This window comes from Megalops cyprinoides, chromosome 1 (assembly GCF_013368585.1).
Source record: "Megalops cyprinoides isolate fMegCyp1 chromosome 1, fMegCyp1.pri, whole genome shotgun sequence".
Classification (NCBI taxonomy): Eukaryota; Metazoa; Chordata; class Actinopteri; order Elopiformes; family Megalopidae; genus Megalops; species Megalops cyprinoides.
In genome coordinates this window covers 39,594,324-39,614,608 of record NC_050583.1, presented here as the reverse complement: position 1 = coordinate 39,614,608, position 20,285 = coordinate 39,594,324, and the positions used below count along the sequence as shown (strand labels likewise).

The following is a 20,285-nucleotide window of genomic DNA, read 5'->3' as shown; positions in this document are numbered from 1 at the left end:
CACATCCGCACACACGACAGTGGCTGCACCGTCCGTATCGAGCTTTGAAGTAGGTCATCTTTCAGCTGGAGTTTTTGTCATTTGGCCTCATGTAGCTTAAATAGTGTGTATACATGTGTGTTGGGGGGGCGGGGGGGAGGGCAGGGTGGTTTTGAAGGATACTTGATCTGTTGTGAACAGAGAGGCTTTCCAGTGAAGAGGCTGAGTGGAGAGAGTTGAGATGGCGTTGCTTTCGTCATGTTTTTACTGGGACCTGGAGCGTAAAACGATGGGTGAGATGAGTGTGGATGCCACTGTTATCAATCACAGTTAATCCAGGGTCTCCTGGAGGCCAGGGGTGTGAGGGGGCAGCAGAATAGTGTCTGTGGCTCAGGAGTCATCCTATTCATCTGCTCCACTGGGCCGGCGAAGTGTTACAGGACTTCACACTACAGAACAATGCGTACAGCATCCTTCCTCCACCTCGTCATCGATTCTGCTTTAGACATGAGTGTTTGCTGCAAGTAATATGGGGACTGGCTTGTTATTTTAGATTTGGGTATGTATTCCTAAAGGTTTGCTATTTTGTGATTAAAAATACCTGTATATATATTATTACATATATTATATTATTATATAATATGTATTAAGAATATCCTCTTTCAAGAACACAATCCTCTTCTGCTGCTGTGTTGTGGGACCGTGTTTATTCTATCAGAGCTTGAGTTTATTGGAGCAAGCACTATCAGAGCTGAAGCACATTAACCTTGTGCCGTGGTATTACAGAGCTCTGCTCTTCCTGCTTCGGTACAGTGTGGCCTAGGAAGGGTGTTCTTGCATCCAAAATGATCCACATCAGAGCTGGTCCACAGTGTTCTGGGGACAGTCTTCCCACAATGTTCTCTCAACATTGTAATTGGGCAGCATGATAAGGTTGTTACAGTTTTACAGAAATTAAATGCTGTTTAGGTCCAAAAGAACTCGCCTGTGACCACAGCTGTCAGTTGCCATTAAACAGCGGCAGTTCAGTGATACCAATTAATGTGCATTTTTATGATAATGCCAGACAGATAGATGAATGAGTGAGTCAGTGTTACTCTTGTCAGCCTTTAAATCTTATTCGTGTTGTATATTTTTCCTCTTGAGGTGCTGGTAATAAGCACTAATAATAACAGCCTGTCAGACTACTGAAGCAGAGGAAGTGAGGTTATGTAATGGTGCGGCTGTGTGATGATTGGAGCGTGGATGTGGCAGGCGCTGCAGTGCTATGGGGGTGCTGAACAGGAAAGGGGTACTGAGGGGGACAAGATGATGCAGATGAAAGACGCAATGTTTGAGACGTGGAGCCACCACAGTACGTCATAGTGCTGTCACTGCTACAATAGTGTGGGCACACTAATGCAAAAATCAAGATTGTGGGGGGGGACTCAGTGGCAAACACACACACGCTGCTAGAGCAATACAGAGAGAGTGTGAGAGAGAGACAGAGAGAGACAGAGAGAGATGTCCACTAATGTGAATACATGCAGCAGTTCCTTAGGCTGTGCAGCCAGGTCTTGGTAATGGAATGTGGTGGGTGTTGGGAGTAGGGTCACAATCATGGCTTGAAGTGAAGTGTAAATCTGTCATTGTTTGTCAGTGTTGGATGCTTGCACTGGGATCATTCCACCTGACAGACAATCAGAGGAAATACTGAGAGAAACCAACTGAATACCCATATGACTCCATGTGCTCAGAGGTGCCAGAGGTTTGTCACCGAGAAAGGGGTGGGTGGGTGTTGATGGCTGGGGGGAGTTTGGGGAAGCCATGTCATAAGCTCTAAAACCAGGTGCAGCCTTGGCAGGAGCTCCCCCTGTGTTTTTCCAAAGAGGGAGCATGGAAGAATTATAATTCAGGAAAGCACTGTGGCTCTGGCACAGGGACAACACACACCACGCTGAGCTGACCCCAGTGACTCTTTGTGATGTCAACTGAGTGAAGAGGCCACCAGGGAACAGGTGGGCACAGCCCTTATCTTTGTTAAGCAACACAGATGCAGGATACACCCATTGCACAGAACCAGGACCTTTCATCACAATCTTGCACTGAAGCACATAGGGGGGACACCCGCATCAAACGGGTTAAAGATTCACAGAATACAGTGGTGTTCCATTACTGTGCTGTTTCCTATGGTATGAGGCTCACAACTTATTTGGACTGATTTTTCACTCTTTCCTTTGTGTGTCAGGGCTGGTGATGCTTCCAGACATGAGTGAAACTCCATTTTTTCCACTGGCCCACTCTCAGCACATTGTTGCATTTCCCTCTATCTCTCCATCCTTCACTCCCTTCCGCATTCTTGTGCTCACCACAGAGAGTAACTTCTAGTTGTTCAATAGTGGATGTATTTGTGCTACAATCTTCTGCGGAAGAAAATGCCTTTTTAAAATCAATAGAACATCTTTTCCAGTTATAGATACACCATAATGCTGTGAGAGGTGTCTTGGACCAGTGCCTTCATAAAGATGCTAAAATACATACATTAGCATTGGTGTTATTTTAAGCACTAGTGATAATTGTAATGAACATCAATGCTTACTACATTGTGCTATAGCCCTATTACATTGTATGAACAAGCACTAAAGAGGATTGTTACTTTTTAGGTATAAGGAATGAAAGGCTGATTGAAGGCTCTCAGCTGGATTTCTTAGCCACACAGACAGCAACCTTACTATGCTCTTCTCTGTAACCCCGTAGCCCATTTCAGGCACCCTTGAATATCCAGTCTTTGACATTCTCATTCAGTCAGACCACAGGTTAATATACACAGGGTAGAATGGTCAGAGTATGGTTTATATGATGATTGGCACAGTAATTTGTGTGTTAACAGGTTGGGGTTTGTTAGGAGACAGTTCTGTGGAACCACACGGCATTTGATCTGGAGACAAGCGATGTGTAGTAGAATACAAATGCCGGAGACAAGCGCTACATCCAACCGGAGCCAAAAGGTGCCTCTTGACGATAAAACAGTCTGCAGAACACGGGGTTCCCCATGACCATATATGGACTTCACTTCCAAAGTTTTAATCCTATGGAGCCAATTAGATAACGAGGTTCAGGAGAGACCCAATTAGAGAGGGAGCTGTTTAGCAATGCACAGCTCCACAAAACCAATCAAAAACAGCACCTCCTCTGGTCATTGTAACTCATATTTAAATGTACCTACTGTAACTGTATAAAAAAGAAGTAAACCCTGTACCTGTCAAACTTCTGCTCCATACTGATGTTCCCACAGCCGGCTGTGAAAATAAACCTTCCTGTCTTTTCACTACATCGGATCTGCTTCTTTTTCGGAATAAAACTTATTTCGATCCTCTGGGAGTTGACTAACAGGTTCAAAAACACATATTTCAATCTGCAAGCAAACAAGCCCCAGGTCTGTCCTGGTGCCAGCAGAAAGGAAATGTGGAAAGGAAAAGTGATAGATTCAAGGTGCTGATTAATGCAGGTTTAGAAAGACTAATGACAGAATCTGTGAGTCAATTCTAATACTCATTCTTGAACCCTCAAGTCTGCAGTAAGGACTATTTCTTTATAACAAGGCATTATATCACCAAGCAATCAATACAGGACCCAAGGGAATGAGGAGACAACAAGTTGTAAAAAGTATTTTGGAAGGTACCTTAGAAATGATCATCAATCAGATACTGCTAGCTTAGTCTTTATCAGAGTATGACTACAGTACATGTCTGAAGAAGGCTCGGCGTCAGGAGAAAATACAGAGGGGCGCAATTGCAATCCACGGGGGTGCACAAAAGTCATAAATACTATGTACACATTGAGATATAAGGAGACAAGGGGGTGCACTGAGGTCCATCTGGGGGTGCAATGCACCCATAAGCACCCCCATAGCTAATGTAAGCATGTCTGGATTCATAGAAATTCAGTGTTTTCATTGACATCAAAACTCTCTAATCCAAAAAAGATGCAGTATATGTACAATCATTGATGTATGAAACCATTTAGCAATGTGGTAAAAGGCTTTTTATCAATGTGGTAATGTTACAATCCTGTGGATTGGGAGACCCAGGTTCATCTGACAGCACTAGTGGGTAAGATTGTCACCTACCCTGAAAACCTCCATCACTCTACTCAAATGTTAGCAGTACGATGTGCCCACATGAGTTAGGACGTGGGGACGCGCTTAATTAAAACACAGGGCAGAATATTGATCATGCCTGTCACACAGATTGATGTCACTAGTGAGAGCTTGTAGGAGGACATTTCCGCCTTGATGAGTTATCACTATCCAGGACTTTCTCCGCCGTTGTCCCCCGATGGAGGAATGAACTTCCACACCTCATCCGTTCTGCTGAGTCCCTCTCTGTCTTCAAAAACATCTGAAGCTCTTCCCCCCTAAAGGAACTTCTCCTACTAAACTATAAAGAAAAAAAAATCGAATGGTTTAACACACTTGTTAGCTTTACCTGTTAGTTTGCACCTTGCCTGGCCAACCTTTGGAACTTTGTCATTCAGTGCTTCTAATATTGTTGACACTGTATGGTTTTACGCATGTGTTGTATTGTACCTCACTGTAAGTCGCTTTGGATAAAAGTGTCTGCCAAATGAATGAATAAATGTAATCCAGCCCTTTAGCAGTGTTTTCATGTCACTGCCATGTGGAATGGGACACCTGGGCCCATATTCGTCAAGCATCTTAGAATTACAGTTAAAACTCTTGTTAACAGCAGGTTTAGGAGAAAAAAAGGCTTACTTCAGAGGAGGCAATGGGAGTTGCTTGTGATGATTCCCACTTCGACTCTCAGCAGGAAGTAAAATCATTTCTTATGAGTAGATTTCCGGTGATTTTTACGTGACGTGCCACCAACGAATGGGATTTTTCACAGTTCGTCCCATTTGTTAAGAAACAGTATAATAAATGCAGTCGTGACAGCAGTAGTCTTGTCATATCGCTGCAATTTGAGATAAAACATTTCATAATGTTGAATACTAGCAAATTAGCACAGATGATTGCCATTCTTGGTCTACTTGGAAGGAGCAGAATTTTTACATTTTTGAAATTTTTTGTGAATAATGACAACAATGAATGTTTGTTTTACTTTCTATTTACGGTGTATTTCCGATTTCCCCCGAAGATAAAAGCCTATGAATACCACATGTACCAACACGAGTCTGCAGTTTGAATATACTATGTTGAATCGCTTAAGATGTTATGCTGCTGGTTTTTGCCGGATTTATTTGTGGAGAACGAGAAATCTCTTTTCCAACTGCTCAATTACGTCTCAACAGCATCCTATAGATGATTGACTTGCGTAAATATTAAATAATTGTGAAATAGTGTTTAAGTCATTTATGGGTTTCATACACTGCCACATGTTACTATAAATATAATGCAAAATGGTTGATCCTGCCTGTTGCACTTTAGCTGTACATCTGCAGGCAGTCGTGGATATGGAGTCATTAGCAATGGTTTTTAGAGGTATCCCTTATCACCAAGTTAGTGACACGGGAAGAAATTGTATAAAAACTTTTTCCGTCGCAAAGATACACGTTTCAATGACTTCTATTAAAGCTGTAAGTGGTGACGTTCTTCCACAGAAGGAGTGACATCGTCTCTGATGAGGTCGGTTACAAACAGAATACCCTTCTTATACTCAGATTGATATATATGTAACAGCTCCGTTTTGTCAAATGTATGCAAAACATATTTGCTCTTCTGAAAAATCCTGTCGCGCTGCTTCGATGTAATCAACTGTTGGCATCTCCTAACGTGCAAAGACAGCGTACGAAGACTCCTAAATACCTGCCCAGATATGAGTTCTTTTAAGACTGTAGAAACTGAAGAAAGGATTAAGAGTAGGACCAAACCGACAACAATGTCAGTGATCCTAAGTGATCTCTGTGGTTTTTTAGGACCTATTTCCTGGATTATTAATACTGCTGTTTTTGTCATGAGATATTCCGTATACTAGCCTACTAAAAAAGCACACATGATAGTTTTTTTTTTTCCAGTGAGCTTTTTGACTGAACTAGCTTCACCTGTCTAATGGATACGTTTATATTTTGATTCAAAATGTGACAACATCTGTCAAACTTGCCCGGATGTGAGCAGAATTCGTGGTACATTATCCAAATGCTGAAATTCTTATGACCGCTCCGAAACTGAGATCTTTGCAGAAATGCATTTTCAACATATAATAGTTCATGTTGCAAAGTTTCAAATCTGCAATTACCTTGTACATGTTTTTAAAAGTTGCATATCGAGGATAGCTAGTTTCAGGTCGGTGTTTAAAAGCGACACATTTTCACCGACATTTCATCCGCTTTTACGTATGTCTCGAAGCATCCCTACACTCGTGTGTGGTATCGATGTTTACTGTCGGGAAAGCACTTCCAATATTTTTTCAGGGTGTGTTGTTGTTGTTGCTTTTACGTGGAGCAAGACACTTTTTAATGGGGAGAGGGTTATTTGAAATTATTTGAGTTAGATTAGACAAGTTCAGTACTAGGCTACATTTTGCTGTCAATGTTATTAAGTACTATTACTTGTTGAATTAAATAAAAATTCTGTCTTACTAAAAATGTACGACTAATAATGGTATAATAATAACAACAAATGTAATATAATGTTTGAGTCACGTTTTTGTTACTGCCTTAATGAAAGTGCACATTTTGAATGTATAGTAAATACAAATGTATGGTTTTGAACTTAATATTTTTTCATTAACCCGATTTTTTTTTCTTTCATATAGCCCTCCATCCAATGGAAGCTCCCCAAATATTTGACCTCTATCACCAATACTATTCTTTATTACTTTATTTCACTGATGTGTTTTGCACAACTGGAATAATCAGATACAGTATGCTTTATTTGTAAACAAAACAATACAGGTTCCCTCCTACTATAAACTGTCAAATTGCATATAGCATGGATGACAAGTAGCAGAGATTTGAATTCACTACTGAACTGCTTCTGGTGTTAGCAAAGTGTTTTCCTAGTGTAGTATACAGAAATTGAGAGAGTCACCAAACCATGTGTTCATCATTTGATGAGTAAAGGATATTTATTTTGTTGCTATTCATTAAACCTCTGAATTTTTCTTACCATTCTATGACATCAGTTATTGATAACTATCAAACAGAAAGAGAGGGTTAAAAGGTACAAAGTTAGTCGATTTTAATGAACTTGTCAAAAGCAGCCAGGCAGGGACTAGAGGTAGCTATCTAGCTGACTGAGAATATTTGTCAAAACTGTTTTTGTTATCATATAGATAGCTATCTGAGTGAAATTACATAAGGAGCAAGAGGGAGCAGAGGGTCTGATGTGCTTATCAGTGTATTGTTAAAGCTAATTTATGTGAAGTAGAGTGGATGAGTCAGAAGAAGTCAAATACTTGCTAGAAATTTAAACATTTTAATCCATTTATAAATAATAAAATAGTAACAATTAAGGTTAATGTTTCATGGTAATTAGCTAGTTGTTTTATTAATCATATAGATATATTTTAAATATTAAAAACAACAACATCAATGTATACTTATGGTCTGATATATGATGCATGCACTCCTCTTAAGTACCCTCTGAGCCTAAGCTAATATTTTTAATATTTATGTTTAAAACACAACAAAAATGTTATAGCCACCATGTATAATTTTCTCCAAAAATTGTTGATCAGTCAGCAAGCATGATTTTAGCAATCTCACTTTGTAATCATGTATGTGTGTGTGTTTCCAAAAATATCCAAATTTCAAAATAAAAAATAAATTGTAAAAAAGTAAATAACATTTTTTTCACATTTTCAGAGTTCCTATTTTTTATATGGGTGGATATCTGCTCACCCAGAAAAGACTGCCAGACTGTCTCATATTCAATATTTCCAGTCTGATGAGACATTGGAGTTCACTGTGCATTTTGTTTTTGATTTTATTTGCCATCCTAAAGAATTACTGTAATTTTTTTTTTTTTTCGGCTGAACACTTAGGGGGAAAGGGCGCAAGGGACAGCTACAGCCTATAATAATGGTGCTGATCCTAATAAAAGTGAATATGAAGATGTGCTACTCTCATTCTACAACCTCCTGTGTAGCAGATCCAGGGAATGATCTGCCAGCTCTTGCTCTGATCATAAAGCGGGAGGCAGCTGATGTTTTATTTATTTTTGGTGGTTCTTCTCTTTCCGGCTGTGGAACCATGACAGCATATGACAGAGATTTAAACAGAAATTGAGCCTCTTTCTCCTCTTTAATGTAGGAGACGTGAACAGGTGTCGGCGTAGTGTGACACGTGCCACAACTTTGTATACTTGATGCCTGCCAGGGTTGTTTTATAAGAGGATGACAGTCCTCCCCCTTCTTGGCCTCTGCCTTTTGGTATGGAAGAATAGGCTCCTGTGGGGCCTCATTCCCAAATGTATTACCATGATTAACTCAACGCAGTGACCCCCATACAAAGGCTCCAAAGCCCCTCGCATGTGGCCCATGTGTGTTTATCACTTTCTTTCTTTTTGAAATTGGAATGTAAATGAGGTTTTTCTCATCTGTACAGCACCTTCACCACACTTTAAGTAGCTCTGTGTAGGCGGTTGACAAACAGCACACCCACTGTATGTGTATAGGTAAGCGATACCAGCGAATACGTTTTTAGATTTTCAGCAGAAATGTACCATCATGTGCTCCTCAGTTAAAGTGGGCATGACATAATTTAAAAGTAAAAAAAAAAATTATTGTATGGTTGAAGCCCAGGTAGGCAGGACATTTACAGTCTGGATGTAGCACTACTTTTCCATGGCCAGGGTTTTTGTCACATTTATACTAACTCTAGGTATAACTTGACTGGGGCACATAGGGGAAGTAGCTGTATGGAATGGCAAGACTGAGACATTTTCATTTTATATGATACATATGAATAAACCAACAACCAAAGAAGAAAAATAGTTGTGTGGTTTTTCTTCTATTGTGTTACAAACAACATTGCATCAGTGGTGAAATGTGGCGGTGAAATAATGTCATTATTTCATTTTTCCCCCAACTGCCAAGTGCATTTGTATAGGTGGAGGCAGCCACTAAAACCTCTACAGATGTGCTACACAGGTGAGGGTGAGGACACTGAGACATGATGCATAATGTAGTTGGGTGCTTTACAGAGCAGTGTGCATTCTTACATGGACAGAGGTGCTGATGTAGCTAATTGCAAAACATTAAATCCTAGATTTCCTCAAACTAACACATTTGATACTAAGTTATTTTTGTTGAAATATATTTGAATGTTAATTATTTGGAATGTTAATCAGTTTCCATGTTCCATTAGTTTTCAACTTGGCTTCCACTTGAAGAAACTGAAAATCATGAATGGTATGCACATACAAAAAAAAAAAAAAACTCTAGCACTTTTCTGTGGCGGGTAGTGAAATAGCAGTGAGAGACGGCTGACCTTTGGCACTGCTGGAATGAATTCAGGGTTAGGTACATCTGCAGAAATTTAACAACACAAGCACAAACCACTCGAACCTGCTGTCCATAAACACCTGAATGTAGGCAGTGAAAACCAAGCCAAAGCGTATTTTTTTCTCTTCCGTGGGACCTGTCTCATGCAGGCAGTCCTGCTGTGCTACATGTGTAGCACCTTGCATGTCTGCCTCCTTGCTTTGCGCTCTGTTCTGTTCCGTTTGTCCTCAAGCTGCTTATTTATTCTTACTGGAGGTGATTTTGGCCAGCACACATAGGAAACATGTGGTGAATATTGCAAGTGTTTACAGTAATTAAAAACCAGATGCCACCATATCCAAGAGCTGCCATTATCAAACCAGGATTAGTTATAGCCCTCAACCTCAGGTGTGCGCCAGCTTCGCCCATTACCCATGCTGGGCTACAATTTGTCATGCTCCCCTCTGCTGATCTGTCCTGTTTGACAGCCCACTCCAGCCAGCTATTCTAGACCAAGGCTGTTTGTTTAGTGGGTGTATTTTGTAGTGGTAATGGGGTAGCTATTTAAATGGTGTATTTCAGTATTCACCTGCTGTAAAGCTACACAAAGGCAATGTTCCTCTGTTTAGCCTGTAATGACATGACTATGGGCCAGGGATAAAAGAGAGTGCTGAAGTCGATGACGCCCATTTGATGATGGTGCAGTAACCAGCATTAATTCTGCTGAATGAACCGAAAATACTTGATTATGTGCTGCTTCACTTCCAAGAAACCTTCAGAATATTTGCAGCTCATGTAAGTCTCCCCATTGAACTGTGTTTCATTTCAAGAGTTTTGTTCCCCTGGCTTACTTTAACATATTTTAATTAAAGGGGGACCAAATGTACCAGCATACCATCATTATGGTATTTCACAAGGAAATGAGACAGGGGAGCATCGCATAGACTCGAAGCTGTTAATGTTACTTGCTGAAAAAGCAATGTCATTTCGATTACAGAGGAAGCTAGAATGGAAAGTAAAGAGGAACATTAAAAGACAGTCAGGCTTGACAGATATTGATTAGAAGTGTCTGCTGGCAAATGAAAGCACGATGAACTTAACCAGAGACCCCTACACCAAAGTCCACAAAACATTTACAGAATAATTCTCACTCCTAATGCCTTCATTCACAAAGCAACACAATTCATATCCCTTGACAGACAAGCAGCCACCCTGTACAAACAGGAAGATGGTGAAAACTGAAAGGAATAATAATAGCAATGTTTCTTCTATTCCCAAAATGTTGCATTCATTTGGCAGAGTGGAGACTGATACTGGAAGCACCTTCTGAGTAACTGTCTTAATATTTCTGAATTGGCTTCTTTCCGTTACCATATTCCACATGTTCAAAGGCATGAATCAACACAGTAAATTCCTGTGGGTCCTGAGATTGCTGCCACGCTACAGTACAGGCGGCTGTGAGCTGAAGCTAACCCAAGCTTGTGCAATGGTTTCACAGATCTCTCCTCCCTCAGGTGACGAAGGCAGTTAATATTCCAGACGTGGTCCCCATGTCTCGCGGCCCCTGTCTATCACTCTGGCCTTCTCCACCCTCTCTTCCTCGTGTTATATCAGCAAGAGCCACCACCCCTGCCCAACAGGCTGACATTGCCAGCGCACTGCTGAACAAAACCAGCATTTTAATTGATTCACCATCCCTGCTTTTCTTCGAGTCCTCTTATCTACAGCACAGTTGGCCACTGCTCTTGTAATTTAGCTGAAGTGTGACTAGCCAACCCTCTCTTCTCCCTCAGCCTCCAGTGAACACTCAAGATCTCCAGTTTGTACAACAAAATGCATTAGACTGGTATTAATATCCAAAAAAGCTCTATTCATTAAAGCCACGACTGTCCATGATGTTTTACAAAAGGCTGGCACACTTGCCAGTGTGTCTGTCCCGCTAGTATTTTTCCTCTTCTGTGCTTTTCAAGTAAAAAAAAAACATTAGGCACCCATCAGACAAGGACGGAAGCTCATTCCAAAGACAAATCTGTCTCTTGTGACTGAGGTGTGTCCAGAGCTCTTGGTTGGAGCAGTCTCCTGGAATGGGCTAATGTGCCAAGAAAAGGAGAGTTGAGTCTCACACCCCACCAGCCTGCGACCACAGTGCCCCCTCTCGCAGGCTTTCCCTGGCACAGCCATGGTACACAGCTGATGAGAGGAGGGATTTTTCACCACCTTTTTAAAACCCTGGGGTTGCACCTGCAGTCACAAACTGAGCTTCTGTTTCCCACATTAAATTACTCCACCTGAGGACCAGGAGGCTGTGTTTCCAAAACAGTGTTCCAGATCACACAGCGCTTACTCCCGTCCTCTGGCTCATGAACAAGTGCTTTTTTGGATGACTAGACCGAAAATCAACATGGTCAACCTGGGTGAGGGCATCTGCTAAGCAAATAATAATAATAATAGTAATAATGATAATAATAATGCAAGCCTTATGCCATATTACGTTGCATGAATTGTAATGGGCTGAATGCATGCTGTATTCCCTTTCAACACTCAAGCTCTGGACCACAGTCACCCACTTTCCCTCCTCTGAAACGGCTGTGCAGCTGTTCCTGGCTTTGCAGTTAAACTGACTGAAAAATGTTCTTTCTCACTCCAACATTTCCTCTCCTGTCACAAGACGGCAGAGGGAGAGAGCAATTTAATCGTGTAATTAAACTCCTTATACACCCTCTGAGATGCGTTTTGGCGCTGCTCCAACAGAGCTTACCACTGCGCCAAGCCTCCTCAGCCTGCCTCCATTCCTTTTATTTAGCACATAAAGAACTGTTGGCAGGGGAAGTCTAGAGTTGTGGCGGGCCCAGCCAGGTGAGGATGTGACAGAGCACAGAAATCACATTATTATTTATTTGCTTAGCTGATGCCCTTATTCGGGATGACTTTCACAATGTTAACACTTCATCTTTTACATATTATGCATTTTAAAAGCTGTTTATACTGCTTTTTATACAGCAGTTTTCCCGGATTAACTGAATTAAATCACTTCTATCAACAGCACTGTCCCACAACTGTCATGTTTGGACTGTGTGAGGGCAAAGAACTGCAGGATATTAACAGTGAATAAGAGTAAAGCTTTCAATTGATACCTCTAATGAATGCTCAGACTGCCCCCCTTAAGCGTGGTACACAGTCTGATTAGTGCTCCACCACTTCTTTAACAGCCAGCGTACTTCTGAATTGCTTGAGTTCTCTCTCTGTGGTCTCTTTTTTCCCCTTGCTGTGCTTTAGAGTGACCCCTGCCTGGTAGAAATGATGGTCCACACTGTGACATAAACAAGGCTATTTCAAAGTCAATGTGAACGCCCTCGACACTGAGGCTCAACGTAATGATCGCCACCTGCAGTATGGATTATTCCTGCTTTCACCACCAGTGACCACGCCAAGCTCTTCCAAAAGACCAAGTTCAGAAACAGGGACAGAGTGAGAGTTACTGCTGAAAACACCAATCATAGTATATTCATTTCCTCTGCCAGACAGCTTATCTGCATCCACGTATTATTCATGGGTATTATTTTAAGATTTCCATGAGATCTATCAAAAATATGTCTCTGTAGTGGTAAGGGTAAATTATTATTAAGATGGAATGATTTTAAAACAGGGGTTGTGGAAGAAGATGTAATGAAAGAATGAAGTGAGGAATGAAAAATGAACAGAAACTGATGAATAATATTCTAATTCTGTTTGCAAATTATTTGGTGTATGTGTGGGTGCATGGGGGAGAGGTGTATAGAAGAGACAGAAATCGTCCTTTATCTCTGACATAAATAAATAAATAAACCAAGTGGAATTGTTCCTATGACAGGTGAGTACATAGCCAGTCTTTGCTCTAGCCCACCACCATTACTGCACTCTACTCCTGAACCCGACCCTTGATGGTAATTGCTTCATCATAGTCAATGAGCTGACACAATGGGCTTGGAAATCAAAAGGTATAAACATATTACAGCTAAAGGTTTAAACATATTGTAAGATATTCCCTAGAGACATCTCTAAATCGCACCTGTTTGTGTATTTGACACAGCAGCCCCCAACACTTACAGAAATGTTGCTGGGGAAAATAGAGCGGTAGCTAATTTCACCATCTTCACTATTTGCCCTGTTCAGCTAAATATTGGCCAACAGCTCTCTGAGAAAGAAAGCAGGAGATAAGGAAAGAGAGAGAGGGAAGAGAGGGGGCTGGCTGACACAGCCCCCACCCCCCTTTCCCTCTCCCTCCCCCTCCCTCCCTTGTCTCCTTCAGGGCACACAGATCAACAGAGCATTAAGCTTTTAATTGAGGTGCATGTGTATCATTCTTCGGAGTTGTAGCAGTTGGGATCTGCAGGGATTCGTCACCGACAGAAAAAGCAGGGGAAGAGAAAGAGGACAGGACAGAAGCAGAAGGCATTCTGTTATTTTGGTTTTATTTATTTATCTCCTGGAGCACATACCTGTTGTTTATTTCCCCCCTTTTTCTCTTTGGAAGAGGGGAATACTGTTTGGTCAGAATCTTTTACTGCAAGAGACAGCGACAGAGTGAAGTCTGGCTCAACTACTGAGACCCACCATGCTGCTAGGTAAGCGGGACATCTCTGGGCATTGCAAGAGTGTTCCGATGTGTCGTCGTGCCTTTTCCTGATGGACACCGAGAAGTACATTTGTCTGGGTTTACCTTTCTCAAAGAAAGCGCTTTGCGTGTGCACATCTATTAGGATATTACAGGTATTGCATTCTCTTTGCAGTTCTGACCGCTTTAACAAAACCGAACTACGCAAGTAGTGTTTTCCAACAAATTTCAGTAATCGCTGTCATTCAGTGCGAGAATGAATTTTCATAACTAAAACAGTGATGTTGATGTAGAGTTGCATTTGTCAGATCCTCGAAATGTGATTTGCAGGTGCGTAATTCTTATGTATAAAGTCAACCAAATGACAGCCAGTGAAATGTACATGAGGACGCGTAACGCTTGTCAATATGAGTACTGTATTTTCCTTCGGCAGATCATACTCGCGCGTTAGTGAACTGTGTTATTTTCGCTAACACTGCTGCAACTAAGCACAGTGTAACCAAAAAAGAAAGGGACGGCAGAACGGCTTTTACGAAATCACATACGTGAAACGTACGTTTCCCTTACCACGAGTTTGTGTTTATCACGTAAAGACTCGGTACTCGCCGCCACTGCCTTCCAGACCTTCGGTACTTATTCCATGTTTCACGCTTCATCGCCAGTTTCAAACTGCCTTCAAGTGGTAGTGGTGGAGTATTTCGAGCCTTCAACCGAATGACCTCCATCCTTTACACCAAACCAGTGATTCTAGCGTCTGCCGTTTCTCCGGTCAGTCTACTTGCAGTTCTGACACACGATGTAGGGACAAAGAGGAGCCTTGCTGAAGCTGAAGTTGGAGTCGGTACTGCTTAATTTGATGTAGTAGTGTTATTCCCTTGTTGTCAAACTGTTTACCATCTCTATAGTTGGACGAGTGGAATATTTCCCTTTCTTTTGCTCTTCTGACTTCAAGCTTGTCTTTGAACTACTAAGACTTTGTATACAGATCCACCGAACCCTGACATGTCAGGATTTAGGCAAATATTTACGGTACACTGAAGGAATCACACTTTGACATTTTGACGCATTCCTGATGCTATATTTGTAAACCACTGCTAATGCAGCTATTAGTCATGTCAGTTTGTATTAATGAAGAACTAAAATGGTAAGCCATCCAATTATAAATGTGACCTCTGCGGTTACAAAAGGCGTCCGACTTTGGCATTTTTATGTTTGGGTACGGCAATGTCGCACTATCTTGCTCTCTTGACAGGGGGCCAGGTGATCAAAATGGTGAACAATTAATCTGGATTGTCCCTGCAATATGTCCATCCAAAGAAAAATTAATTGTCACTTTCCCCTGTCTTACAAATGACTGTAAGTCATGTTCCATCAATTGCAGTTTTGAAACAGAAATGGTAACTTCTGAATTTATAACTCAAAACTAACATCAGTTCTTATAAAATCAATCATATTATGTATACAATACAGCGTATTGAGTTTGTTAAATAAAAACTGCCTGTTTTGCCGCCTTTCATTGATTCCATGGGTATTGCCTGTATCACAGTCTTCAGTAGTTACAGGAGTCCTCTTGATTTGTTGATGTATTACAGTTCGCTTTGGTTTACTCACTCTTTAATTATTCCGAAAACGACATATTTGAATGTAGATGTAGTGGTGTTTTTCTATGCAAAATTCTTCATACTGTTTGTCTGGGAGAGATTAGACACATGTCATTGGTTGATCCTGCTGACAGTTCTCTTCACTTCACTGTACAGCAGTATTCTCCTTTTCCTGAATCGATTGTATCCCCAGTGGTTTCCTCACTGAAGTCAAACCACTGCCATGGAGATGAGATATCTGAGTTTACCCACTGCAAACTCTCCTATGCAGCTGCCACCGTCTCTCTCCTGGAGTAGTTTGCTGGAGGGGAACGGAGCCACAAGTAGGGACTCTGGCTGTTTCATATTGTAGTGTGTATCACACAGGAGCATCTCTTCAGCACAAAAACATCACTTGCTCCTAATGTGTATTAGAAGTGTGAACACACCAGTGAGCTTCATTCTTTGAAGAGGTGGAGGCGTAACCCACCAGCAAAACCATGCAGAGCTATGATCAATCTGTGTTTAACTCCAGTGTGTGCTCTCAGCAATACCAGGGCTTTAAAATGGCGTCATTGCATGCACCAGTGGATTGTGCAAATGAGCAGCATTAACGTTTGCATGTTATTTATTTATTTATTTATTTTTAATGCCTTCTCACAGTTTGGTAGAGAGATGTGTGCAGAATGCCCGCAGCTAATGGGAATATGTGATGCAGTGGGAATCATTTTGGGGGGGTGGGGGGGTGGGGTGATGCGTACCCCAGAAGAGAGCAGACGGATCCTCTCTTATAAGCATTGTCTGGGACATTCCAGACAACCAGGCTGAGGATGATGGAACCTGAGTGATGTCTTTCTCCATTACCATCAGACTAAGCGAGTCAACTGCTATGCAGTCAGTAGAATAGAATTGGACGTTTCCCATCACTTTTGTTTTATCTGGACGTGACAAGTTATCTTATCATTGTAAGCACAGTTATATCTATGTTGTCTCACCCTGGATTTGTTTTCTGTAGCTGTCTCAGGAGGCAAGCGTCCCCATGTCCTCAGAGTGACAGCATGTTTTGTGTTGTCACTTGTGTGTGTCGTGTCCTAACCAGTGACAGAGTGTCAAAGGCATGTCTTCCAGGGAGTCCTTGGGCAACGGAGTAGATAATTAGATGTTGTGAAGCAGTTGGGAGGGGGCACTTATTGTCCTGTGTCTATCTTTTGCATCAGGACGAGAGGACTGGGAGAATAAAGGAAGGGTTAATTACTTAGCAGGGATCTAGGTGGGGTTATTTAGGGATTGGGAAAGGGGGCAGGGAGTGCGGCATGCCCTTGAAAAACCGCAGGGTCAAGAACAGAAGAAAAGCAAGAATCTTCCATGGCACCTGTGTATGAGGTTCAGCTGAGCAGGCGCAGACACTCCAAGCCAAAGCCCAAACCTGTGTGCCACACTGAGATAAGAGAGCCTGCCGGAGATAGAATGCTTTTCACTGTGCACAAAGAATAAAGGAGAGAAGAGGGGGAGCAAGGGAGAGGGGTAATAGCCCTGTTGCTGCTATGTAGCCAAACAGATGTTTTTTCTGCATGCCAATATAGCTTGTTTGAATTCAGATTTTGAATTTGAGTCAGAACAAGACAGAGTGGAGTCAAAGGGTAATGGGGAAGGATTGGTGTGTATGTCAAGAAAGCAGGTTTTCACATTGTGTCACGTGGCTACCCAGGTATGTGTCTGCATGTGCAGGGGATTAGAGTGAGTGGGAGAGCGACTCTAGGTAAGGAGAATCTAGATGGTTTCAGCATGCAGCCATTCCATCCTCACCCCCTCCATCCCTGCTGCCTGTGTATTTCCTTGCACAAATCCAGCTCTATTCTTAGTCCTTGCTACCAGTGACCATGGTCGAGCACATGCTCAACTTGTTGTCCAGCCCACAGACCACCACACAGGATGGATTGAGCATGTGTGGCTCTCCTGCATTGTAAATGTAAAGGGAAAGATGGACTAAATAAACAGGACTTTGTCAGGAGTCCCTGGTCTAGGATGAACTAATCCCCAATTACTTCATCCACTTAGTGCTCCCAGACAGAGGACAGTCAAACAAGTGATGCGTTAACCCCCCCTCCCACAAATTCCTTCCTGAGCTAGATAAATTGTGTTACCGGTTTAGATTCCATTGCCATGTTTCTGTTGAAAGATGACTGCAGGTATTAAACAGTGATGCTGATAAGCATGGCTCTTCTTCCATTTCTTTGGTGTTTGTACTGGGATGTTTAGAGTTTTGAATCTAATGGCAGAGGGTCACTCTCAACAGCACGGTCAAAGTAATGATTAGTTCTGTTTACCAAGGCATGGTTTACAGAGAGGTGAAAGGTTACAGCTGTGTGCAAGTATCAGAGCCAGCCCACATGCTGTTTCCTGTTCAGGTCTCCATCACAGCCTGTCAGAATGAGATTACATCTTTAAAATCGACGCATCACAGTTCAAGCAAGCCTAATGTACGGTCAGGCCTTTTGCGGAACATCTGAAGTGATTGACAGCAAAAGGTATCGATAGGAAGTGAGAACACATGCTTAATTAGCTTCCCTGCTGATGTGGCTGTGTGCTGGCTGGCATTTCTGGATTAATGTCCAGCACAGATTCGGAAGATACTGACTTGCTTATACCACAGAGGAGAGATGGAAGTCTGTGCTCACTGGTGAACAGTAGTGCTCTGTTACTTCTTATAGTGCACCACCAAACACAGGTGTTTGTTTTCAGGTCCAAACTGGGACGTAGACGCATGGATTGTGCAGTTCCCAAAAGCTGAGTTTGAAGGAGACACAGTACATGTAGCAATTGAGAAGGCTGGTCAATGGTCTAGTTGTTCAATTATTGACCGGATTTCTTTAAGAATTTCTGCTGTCCCTTTAAATGGCAAATCCTGAAGGCATCCTTTGTGGTAACTTTTTGTATCAATCAGACATCAGAAAGTGTTTCTGTGCTTTTATGTATTTATGTCCATGTATTTATCTACAATTTGTTCATCAATCAAGTCCACCTCATTTGCCGCAGTTTGGACTGACATGCTGTGATGTGTAATCAGTGTGGTTAAATAGGCTAGGGGTGTTATTCACAGTTGACCTGTAACCACACTGATTACCTGATGTGTAATCAGTGTGGTTAAATAGGCTAGGGGTGTTATTCACAGTTGACCTGTGCACTGTTCAGTGCACAGGTCATGTAGCCAAACAGATGTTTTTTCTGCATGCCAATATAGCTTGTTTGAATTCAGATTTTGAATTTGAGTCAGAACAAGACAGAGTGGAGTCAAAGGGTAATGGGGAAGGATTGGTGTGTATGTCAAGAAAGCAGGTTTTCACATTGTGTCACGTGGCTACCCAGGTATGTGTCTGCATGTGCAGGGGATTAGAGTGAGTGGGAGAGCGACTCTAGGTAAGGAGAATCTAGATGGTTTCAGCATGCAGCCATTCCATCCTCACCCCCTCCATCCCTGCTGCCTGTGTATTTCCTTGCACAAATCCAGCTCTATTCTTAGTCCTTGCTACCAGTGACCATGGTCGAGCACATGCTCAACTTGTTGTCCAGCCCACAGACCACCACACAGGATGGATTGAGCATGTGTGGCTCTCCTGCATTGTAAATGTAAAGGGAAAGATGGACTAAATAAACAGGACTTTGTCAGGAGTCCCTGGTCTAGGATGAACTAATCCCCAATTACTTCATCCACTTAGTGCTCCCAGACAGAGGACAGTCAAACAAGTGATGCGTTAACCCCCCCTCCCACAAATTCCTTCCTGAGCTAGATAAATTGTGTTACCGGTTTAGATTCCATTGCCATGTTTCTGTTGAAAGATGACTGCAGGTATTAAACAGTGATGCTGATAAGCATGGCTCTTCTTCCATTTCTTTGGTGTTTGTACTGGGATGTTTAGAGTTTTGAATCTAATGGCAGAGGGTCACTCTCAACAGCACGGTCAAAGTAATGATTAGTTCTGTTTACCAAGGCATGGTTTACAGAGAGGTGAAAGGTTACAGCTGTGTGCAAGTATCAGAGCCAGCCCACATGCTGTTTCCTGTTCAGGTCTCCATCACAGCCTGTCAGAATGAGATTACATCTTTAAAATCGACGCATCACAGTTCAAGCAAGCCTAATGTACGGTCAGGCCTTTTGCGGAACATCTGAAGTGATTGACAGCAAAAGGTATCGATAGGAAGTGAGAACACATGCTTAATTAGCTTCCCTGCTGATGTGGCTGTGTGCTGGCTGGCATTTCTGGATTAATGTCCAGCACAGATTCGGAAGATACTGACTTGCTTATACCACAGAGGAGAGATGGAAGTCTGTGCTCACTGGTGAACAGTAGTGCTCTGTTACTTCTTATAGTGCACCACCAAACACAGGTGTTTGTTTTCAGGTCCAAACTGGGACGTAGACGCATGGATTGTGCAGTTCCCAAAAGCTGAGTTTGAAGGAGACACAGTACATGTAGCAATTGAGAAGGCTGGTCAATGGTCTAGTTGTTCAATTATTGACCGGATTTCTTTAAGAATTTCTGCTGTCCCTTTAAATGGCAAATCCTGAAGGCATCCTTTGTGGTAACTTTTTGTATCAATCAGACATCAGAAAGTGTTTCTGTGCTTTTATGTATTTATGTCCATGTATTTATCTACAATTTGTTCATCAATCAAGTCCACCTCATTTGCCGCAGTTTGGACTGACATGCT

At 42.0% G+C, this 20,285-nt stretch overlaps 1 protein-coding gene across 3 annotated transcripts in view; it reads left to right on the top strand.

Annotated features, from left to right (window-relative positions):
* Positions 1–20,285, top strand: part of znf385c (zinc finger protein 385C) — a 141,266-nt gene that overhangs the window by 67,359 nt on the left and 53,622 nt on the right. The window contains exon 1 of one of the 3 annotated variants that reach the window (XM_036550889.1): positions 13,748–14,005. The exons of the other annotated variants lie outside the window; for them this stretch is intronic. Within the exon in view, the coding sequence (XP_036406782.1) occupies positions 13,996–14,005 (10 nt within the window). The 5' untranslated portion in view covers positions 13,748–13,995. Of the gene's footprint in view, positions 1–13,747; positions 14,006–20,285 lie in introns of those variants that run through there. 3 annotated transcript variants of the gene reach the window in all.